Source organism: Giraffa tippelskirchi, chromosome 10 (genome assembly GCF_054371585.1).
Source record: "Giraffa tippelskirchi isolate mGirTip1 chromosome 10, T2T-mGirTip1v1.2.pri, whole genome shotgun sequence".
NCBI lineage: Eukaryota > Metazoa > Chordata > Mammalia > Artiodactyla > Giraffidae > Giraffa > Giraffa tippelskirchi.
In genome coordinates this window covers 159,294,981-159,304,125 of record NC_137284.1, presented here as the reverse complement: position 1 = coordinate 159,304,125, position 9,145 = coordinate 159,294,981, and the positions used below count along the sequence as shown (strand labels likewise).

The 9,145-nt window shown below is 59.0% G+C and overlaps 1 protein-coding gene across 1 annotated transcript; it reads right to left on the bottom strand.

The window, feature by feature from the left end:
* Positions 1-344: 344 nt before the first annotated feature.
* On the bottom strand, positions 345-6,580 carry EN2 (engrailed homeobox 2). Its single transcript, XM_081533206.1, has 2 exons — positions 5,452-6,580; positions 345-2,507 (listed from the first exon to the last, which is right to left on the bottom strand). The coding sequence occupies exons 1-2, from the start codon at positions 6,107-6,109 to the stop codon at positions 2,191-2,193; spliced, it is 975 nt and encodes a 324-aa protein (XP_081389332.1). The 5' UTR covers positions 6,110-6,580; the 3' UTR covers positions 345-2,190.
* Between the last annotated feature and the right edge of the window lie 2,565 nt (positions 6,581-9,145).

The window sequence follows — 9,145 nt, the reverse complement described above, 5'->3', positions numbered from 1 at the left end:
GGCTGAGTGCCTCTGTCCAGCTCGGGAGCACGGAGACCTGTTGCGTTCTGCAGGATTTTAAATACTTATTCAAAGAAAAAGCACCGAACTTTGGAACACTTCCTTCTGGTAAAGAAATGTGTACTTAAATTCCTTTGGTTGTTCTGTACTCATACAGGAAACATCCAAAGTGTCTTCATTATTTAAAAAAAAATGATGCCTCTGGCTACAAAGGTAGGCATGTGCACGCCGGCCTTGGAGGGAAAGACCTGAGCACCTGAGTGCCGAGGCCGGCCGCGGCAGCTCAGCCGAGCTCAGAAACACACTTAAAAAAAACCTACTCGTTCCACCTTGGACAACTGATATTTTACAATAAAGTGGTTTTTTTTTTATTTAATGTAACTTTCAAGAATTTCAACACACAAAAATGCAGGGGGAATGTTCACAATTTTGATAACCACAGTCGTAAATAGAAACATTCATTTCTTATAAGATTATAAATATTTGCTACTGGAACTGTAAAATGCACATGTGTAATAAACTAAAAAATAAAAATAAAAAAATAAAAACCCCAAAACTTTGCTTCCTGCTAAAAAGGCATATCATTTCATTGAGTTTCCTAAGCAGCAGATGGTTATTCACAGAATTTTAAATTACAACTTTTGCTTTTATAGTTTTTTTTCTTAAAAAAAAAAAGGTTTACGCTAATATGTACAAAGTGAAACTATTATCGCAGTGAAATAAAGAGGTTTAAGGCAAAGAGAGAAGTTCACCCTCAGTCCTCGGGGCAGGGCCCGGGGCACAGACGGACATTTGGACACAATTCTTTTTCCATACAATAAACAGAAGACAGTGCGGAGCTACAGATATAGATAATGTGTTTGTTTATATATATGTACTTGGTGGGGATATATTGAATATATTTCATTTACACTGTACCACACTTCAAAAAATAAAATGTATATTTAAAAAAAAAACAAGAAAAGACAAAAAGTGATAAGAAACGATTATTTACACATTTTCTTCTTTCCTCTAGATCCTGGAGAATTCTGAGTTCCTTTAAAAGTCAAGGTAGCCACATGTTCTAGAACTGTGGACTCTTACAAGTCTGCGTTTGTGTGTTTATATGAGCACACACGTAGATATATGTACACATGCACACACATATTTACCATGAAAGAATGCTCTCTATAGCAGAAGCGGCCACTTTAGAAAAAAGAAAATAAAGTGAAGAAAAAGAAAAAGGAAAGACGGGAACTGCCAGCTCCTTCTCCAGGTCTCTGCAGCCCCCGAGGCATACACAGCGGACCTCAGCTGCGTTTCTGGGGGCCCCCGGGCACCGCCTGGGCAGCTGATGGAGCCGCAGGGGAGCTTCTGGGCCCAGGTCTGGGGGGACAGGGCGGCCCCAAAGCCTGTGGGCCTCCAGCCACTGGCGCCCAGAGCCCCGGAGCAGTGCCGGAGGTGGGACACTCCGGCGCTGGAGGCAGGCGGCTGGACAGGGGACAACAACGCAGATGCAGACAGAAGGATGCAGGGAGGCACGGGCCAGGCCTTGGAGAGGAGGAGACAGGGAGGGAAGGCAGGAAGAGGGGAGGAGGGGGCTGGCGTGGGCCTGGCCGGAGCAGCCCTGGGGTGCAGGGCACCAGACGGAGGCCCAGCCACGGCCACCCACCGGGGCCCTTTCCCTGCGATGGCGGTGGCAGGCCTGGGCACGCGGACCCTCCTGCTGGCCTCACCAAGCCCACACAAACAAAGTGGCAGAAGTCATAGACCAAGTAGGAGCTATTTATTCGGTTCACAGTCGTGTGAAATGCAGCAATAAAAATCTTTGGACTTCAGCAAGTTGTTTTAATTTTTTCATCTTTTGAAATTAAAAAAAAAAGTGTCCGATGTCCCATAATGGAACTTAGGGGATTAAAAAAGATGAAACCCTAAGTAGCCCCCTTTGCAAAAAACAAAAAAAAAATTACCAACATAAAATTAGCATAATCTCATAAACATAAAAAAATCAAAAAATATTTTATAGTCAGATATTTTGGATTTTACACCTCCTGTAAATTATATATACATAGAATATTGCAGAACCATAGCTAATACACGATATCTTCACTATTAATGCTGGTATAATCTTTACGCACTGGCCCTTGATTTCTGATTTTAAATTATTGCATCGTTTAGCCTGGGCGGGCCGGGACGTGGCGCCCGCCCACCCTACTCGCTGTCCGACTTGCCCTCCTTGGCGGTGGTGGAGTGGTTGTACAGGCCCTGCGCCATGAGGTGCACGGCCAGCGTGTTCTTGCTGCCCGTGGCCTTCTTGATCTTGGCACGCTTGTTCTGGAACCAGATCTTGATCTGCGACTCGTTGAGGCTGAGCTCCTGCGCCAGGCTCTGGCGCCGCTGCTCCGTCAGGTACCTGTTGGTCTGGAACTCGGCCTTGAGCCGCTGCAGCTGCTCCGCCGTGAAGGCCGTGCGGGGCCTCTTGTCCTCCTTGTTGGGGTTCTTCTTCTTTGGTTTGCGAGACCTGGGACCTGGGCAGGCGCGGTGGACACAGAGAGCGCGGTTAGGAGGGCTTCCGGGCGGCCTGCTCGCTGGGGGGCGGGGGTCACCACCCCGCACGGGAGGCTGCCCTGGCCCGGTGGCGGACCCAGAGGAAAGCAGGGCTGCGTTTGAGGTGGGACTGGGCAGAGCTCTCATGGAGGGGGTGGGCGGGGAGGGGGCCGGGAAGTCTGCCGGAGCAGTGAGCTTGGGGGTAAAGGGCAGGCTTAGCGGAAAGATCAGGACAGCAAAACCCCAAACTCTGAGGCCAGGCCTTTTTGAGTCCTTTCTGAGGTTCTGTCCATGAATGGGGACAGGATGGGGTGGCTGTGGGGAGACAGATGAGAGGGACAGACTGGAGGAGGGGGTGGGGCAGTCAGAGTAGCAGGGAGAGACCCCCGGTGCAGGGGGGACTCCCCACAGGTCCGGGGGCTGTGGGAGCCAGCGTCAGGTGGGCGCTGAGAACAGGAGGGGTCTGCCTCCCCCAGCCGGCCCTGTGGGCGCACCGTCACCCTTTCCTTTAAGGGGAAGGAGCAGGAGCTTCCCACCCTTCACCCCACCAGGTGTCCCGCGGTCCCCTGTTCGGCAGAGGGGACACGCTGCCAGCCCAGGAGCTGAGGAGGCCTCAGGGGACCCCGCTGACCTTGGGCAGAAGGTTCACACGTCTCACCCCCACGCTCTCCCCGGATGGACCGCCCCACAGGACGTGAGGTTGGTGCGGCACACTGGCACTGCGGGGTCCTAGGACCCCCGCGTCGGAAAGGGCCTGAGAAAGTGTCTTTTTCCGGGTTTCCGAAGGTCAGAGGGGGCGAGGGGTTCAGGGAGGGAAGAGGCCTTTGCAGGAAGGGGTGGTGGCTGCAGGTCTGGGGGTCTTAATCTGTGAAGTGTGTGAAGTCATGCTGGGGGCTGGCTCCTGCTTCTTCCGAGGAGCCCTGACTGAGAGACTGGAGAAGGCTAGACCTCGGGCAGCCGGAGCACCCAGGTCCCCGCCCCTCGCCCAACCGGACTCTGCCGGGTGAGGCCCCGGGGGGCACTCGGACCAGGAAGGTGGATCATCACCTGGGCCTTCCCTAGCTAGGGATCTGGGGCCCTCCGAAGATCCAGGAGGCCCCAGGAACCCCCTCCTCCGCCCACGGGGAAACGAGGGCCGGGCCGATGGAGAGGAGGCACCAGACTGTTGGGCTCAAGCCCCGGGCCTTCAAGATTGGAAGCACACTCACGCGCACACCCACCCAGGCTCACTGCGCCCCCCGCCCCCACCGCACACACACTCGCTCACACGCCGAGGTCGCCGGCTCCTCGGCTGCCCAGCCTGGCTTTTTCCCGGAGGGTGCGGATTCGGGGCGGCTGCCCACGGCCCGGGAGTGCCGCGCGAGGCGGGCAGGGGGCGGCCCTGCGAGGCCTCGACAGGCCCGGCGGAGGCCCCCACCGCGGCCTCGCCTGGTGCCGCCGGCCCGCCGTCCCCACCCTCAAACTCCCCCGGTCCCGGGGCGCTCGCACACGCCAATCAGCCCACAAAAGCCCCGGGCCACTTTATGGAAAGGAAATCTCCCTAAAATCAGAGATTTCACTTCCTTTTCCTTCTTGACTTTCGTTCAAAATGCAAATACTTAAGGAGTCTCAGAAAGACCAAACCTCCGCAAAAAAACAAAACAAAACAAACTCTGCGTCGCTGGTTTCTTAAACGTCCGGAAACACACATCTTATCTTACGAGGATTTTTTTTTTTTTTTTTTAATCCAGGAAGACCAGCCACTGAGCCAGGCCCGACTTCGGGCTTCCTCTGGCCTCTGGGGCCTGGCGCGGCCGCGACTCCCGCGCCGCACAAAGCCGGGCAGGCTCCTCGCCGGCCGCATTGTGAGCCTATATGTTAATTAAATATTAACAAAGGAGAGAGGCGAGAACAATGGAGCAAATTTCAGATCTAGCTGGAGAAATTGGGGTTTCATCAGAGATACACACAGATCGTTTCTGCGGGCAGGCAACGAGGGGGTGACTTAGTTGCGCTGTGAACTGTGTAAACGACCCCCGCAAAAACAGTTGAGGGTTCGGGGGACAGGGGAGTCCGGTCTGCGCGGCCAGCTCGGGGACAAACGGAGTCTGCGCCTAATGGCGGTTCGCAGCCGCAGACCCGCATTTACTGCAGCTCATGCTTCTCTGGGGACGGGGACTCAGCTTTTAAAAATCCCGGGTCTATGAAAAAGACGCCCAGAAGCTCTGCACACCCTCGCCGGCTCCCCCGCGCACTTCCTCTGAAATCTGCTCCTTTCCTACCCAGGAAAGCTCGGTAAAAGTCCAGTCTATCTGGGGACAGCAGGCCTCCCTCCTCCAAGCTGTGTGCGCACCTCTTGGCAAATAAAACGAGGCACAGGGCGAAGGGCCCCTCCACCTCCTATCCTTCCCTCTGCGGATCCCTCCACCGGCCCCTGGTCAACCCCAGCTGAGGACGAGCAGCGAGCCTCGCTTTCTTCCCCGGACACCTCTGGGAAACTGGGGCGGAAGCATGAGTCTAGGTCTCCGGGCGGGCTGGGTGTGGGTCCGGGTCTGGACCGAGTTGGAAGAACAAGCGAGGGTGTGCGCTTCCTGGCCTGTTTTCCAGCTATCCCCGTTCCCACCAAATAAACTCCGGCCAGGGCAGGGATGGGCTAGGGGCTAGGAGAGGCCCCCAAAGGCAAGGGAGAACGGAGGTCCTGGTACTTTTCGCCGTTCTAGAAAGTCTGTAGCCCCGAGTGAATCAACCCTGCCCATCTCCGCCCGGCCGCGGCCCAGGTCAGCGTCGGCCGCACACAATGTCGCTGTGTGCGCGTCTTTGTGTTGGGAGCGAGGGATGCTCGTGTCTTTTTCCTCCCGGTAAGTTCCCGCCCCAGCGCTGCCCCCGCAACCCCGCGGGCCTCCCCACAGCGGGCCGGGGCACGGGTCCCAGGTCCCCAGGGCTCACCTGAAGAAGGTCGGTCCGAGTAGCGCGTGCAGTAGACCCAAGCCGGCCAGAGCATGGGCTGGGCGCCCAGATTGGCGCTGGCCTGTGAACTGTCCGAGTCTGAGCTCACCGACAGGTCGCCGCCGCCCAAGCCGCGGGCCTTGAGCGCCCCGTCCAGGGGAACCCCGGGGTCTCCGCCTTTCTTGGCGCCGCTGTGCAGTGAGAGCGCCTTGGAGCCGCCTTCGCCGTCACCCGGAGAGTCGCTACCGCCACCGCCGGGCAGCGGCCCGCCCGACCCGGGCGCCCCGGGCGCGTTCTGCCGGGGCTCCCGGCCCGACCCCAGGAGCTGCTCCGCGCCGCCGCCTCCCTCCACGCCGCCTTCGCCGCCTGCCCCAGCGCCTCTGCCTCCTCCGGCGCCGGGACAGCAAGTCCCCGCGTCCTTTCTCCGGCCAAACTCGGGCCGCAGGATGTTGTCGATGAAGAAGTTGGTGATGCGGTGTGGGTGCTGGTGGTTTCCCGGCGCCTGCAGGACCGCAGGCAGCATCAGAGCCCGCCGGCGGCCAGTGTCCGCGTCGCCCGTGCTGCCGGCGCCGCCGCTGGGGCTGCATTCCGGCGGCCGCTGCCCCTCCGCCGCCGCCGCCGCCGCCGCTTCGCTAGGCTTGGGGTCATTCTCCTCCATGCTGCTCGCAACAAATCCCGAGTCGGCTCTCCGGGGAGAACCTCCAGTCAGCCTTCCGCTCCTCCGCTCCGCACGCGGAGACTCCCGCAGCCAGCCGGTGTCCCTTCCCCGCCGACTCTCCCGAGGGCAAGCGCGGCGGTCGCAGCCAGGGCTGGGGTCCTACACGTCGCCAGCCGCGCTCAGAGCCGAAGCCACGTTCTGATCCACGAGTTGAGTTAGAAAATACCAAGAGTCGCCCCGCGCCCAGACGCCGGGAGATTCAACACAGTCTGGTCCGAGTCTTCGCAGCGCACCCAGGCGCTAGACGGTCACAAGGGTCCGGCGCGGACCCGGGGCGCCTCGGGGCTCCGCGCGCCTCTCCACGTCCGGCTGCCTCCGGCTGCCTCCGGCTCCGGCGCCGTCGCCGCCCGGCCGCCCGGGGCTGGAGCTCCGCGCATGCAGGCAGCGCGCTCGCCCGCGCTCACGCCCGCCGGGGCCCGCTCGGGCCAACGCCGCCGCCGCCGCCGCCGCCCGGCCGCCCCCGCCCGCGCGCCCCAGCCGGCCCTCTAGGGTGCGGGGCGCGAGCGGTCAGCGCGCCCGCCGCCGCCAGCACGCACATGGAAGCCCGCGGGCCCGCGCTGCTCTCGGCCGGCCTCCGGGCCCCTGCGCGCGGCCGCCGCCCCGCAGCGGGCCGGGGCGCCCCCGCCGAGCCCCGCCGAGCCCCGCGGCCCGAGTCGCATGGGTGAGCGGCGGGCCGGGCCGGGCCGGGCCGGACCGGGCTGGGCCGCCCGCGTTTCCTCGCCGTCCGCGCGCCCTCGCGCCTCGGCTCCGCGCGGCCAGGAAATTTCCAGGCCACTCGGCGCAACCCGAGACACTCGGACTCTGGATTTTTGTTCTTATTTTTAACCGAGACCCCTCGAGTGACGTCGCGGGCCGGTCTCCTGGACACGTGCCTCGAGCCAATGGTCGCGGCACCGCGCGCCCACGTGACCGGTTCAGTGACAGCGGCCGCCCGCCGCCCCGCCCCCCCGTTAAAGGGGCCGCGTCCCTGCGCTCCGGGAGCGGAGCCCGGACCCGCGAGACCGCCGCCGCGTCCTCTGCGCGCGCGCGCGCGCGCGCTCGCGTTTTCCCCGCCGCTTCTCGGCGATCTGAGAAACGCCCGTGATAGTCCCGCCGGGTTGCCCACATGCGAACGGGGACAAGCGCTGGAAGGGTGCTTTTTTTTTTTTTTTTTAACATTTCCATATTGTTTACCGTGGGGGGAAAATCCCACAATTCCTTGCACAAAATGCATAAATAACATTAAATGAGCTGCCGAGATACAAAGGGACTTCTGGAAGTCCACCTTGCTGGAGAGGGGAATTGTCACTTACATTTGACTTTGGTAAACCGGGCAGCTTCCCGTCTTTAACGCAGAGCTGACGCGCAGGCCCCTCTTCCTGCAGACGCTCACTGTAAGTCTGCGCGCGAGTGTGCGCGCGAGTGCAGGGAGCCGCGTGCATGCAGTCGGATCCCACCCTGGCCACCAGTCCTCCTGAAACGTGCATGCAGACCCGGAAGAGCTCAGGAACGCGAGGTGGAACTCCGTGTTGGGGAAAGAGAATAAAGGAGCACTGCGCATTATAACCGAATCTTCTTTCTGGAAGGAGAAGGGAATCGGATGGTTCAGCCAAGCCTTCAAAACCACGTGGAACAAACTACTCCCCAGAGGCTGCCTCCTCCCAAGTCCCCACTCTCATCTCCCACCCCCAGTTTTTACCCCACCGAAGGTCCGAGGGACTATAGGACATCCACCTCTTTTTCTTGTCTTAAAATTTTTCAAATTAGTTTTTTCTGGAGGGCCCATATGAAAGGGAAATTATAAATCAAATGGTGGGGTGGGGGCCCCAACTTGTTTCCCCTCTCCCCTCCCCTCCTTCCAAGATCCCTTTCTAAGCTTCCTTTCCAGAGGCTGTCAGAAAGTCCAACTGGAATTTCTGTTTCCTCTTCTCCCGCCTCCTACTGTGGCTCCTTCCTGGTCACTCTTCTGTCCTTGCCCCCAGCTGCAGACACCCCCCCAAACACCATTGTGACCCGAGGCACACCTGTCCATCATTTAAAAGGTACTTTCATGGATATTTTTGAAGTTCGAGAAACATCCAAAAGGGCAACTCACCGCAGGGTGCTGGAGCATTGGCACGATAAAAGTACACCGGAGGGGGTATGGGAAAGATGGGGAGAAAGGGAGAGCCCACGTGGCTTCAGGGTGCCCAGCAACAGAGGCCTGTTTTCGGTGACCCTGGGCCTGGGCAGCCAGCAGGAGGCTGTCAGGCTGGGAGGATGGAGCAGGTATGGCCCAGCAGCCCTCCTGGCAATGTGACCGCCAGGCCACCTTGAGGCTTGAAGGCTTGACTTGCTTAACTTTTCCTTTGGTCCGCACCCGGGTCCCATCGTCTCTCCACCCCAGACCGGTCCACCCACTGCGGGCTCCAGGGTGAGTCCTGGGTTGAACTAGAAGCAACAGTTACAAGGTGCTTCTGGGGGAATTTAACCCACGGAAGAGAGGCATGAAGTGGGTAGAAGAAAGTACTGGGCTGGGTCACCTGGCTGTTAAATGCAGGTAGTGGCTGGGTGTGGGCAGGCTCTGGAGGCAGGTGGGGAGGTTCATTGGTCCTCGGTGAGACTCTGTCAGGATGGGGAAACCCTTTTCACTGGGGTGACTCACATCTCTCTCCCCTTCCCCCTCCAGTGGAGGGATCTTCACCAAATTACCTGGCTAGGCACATTCCTGCCAGCAGCTCTCCCTGGGTCTCAAAAAATGAAACCCATAGTCTGCCTGCTCCTGGAAAAAACGAGACTGAGGAGGTTATGGCAACACTCTATTTACACACGTTTAGGGGTGCAGGGGAGTTTTCCTGCAACTCTGGGGATGCTTAATCATCAGGGAATGTCCAATTATTTGGGGTCTCCTGATCACAGAATGGGTAGGGAGAGGGCCCAGGGCTCGCTGGTTCCTGCAAAGCCACCCCAGGTTAATTTCTCCACCTGTCCCCTGAGAAGCACTGAGGCTGGCTCCTG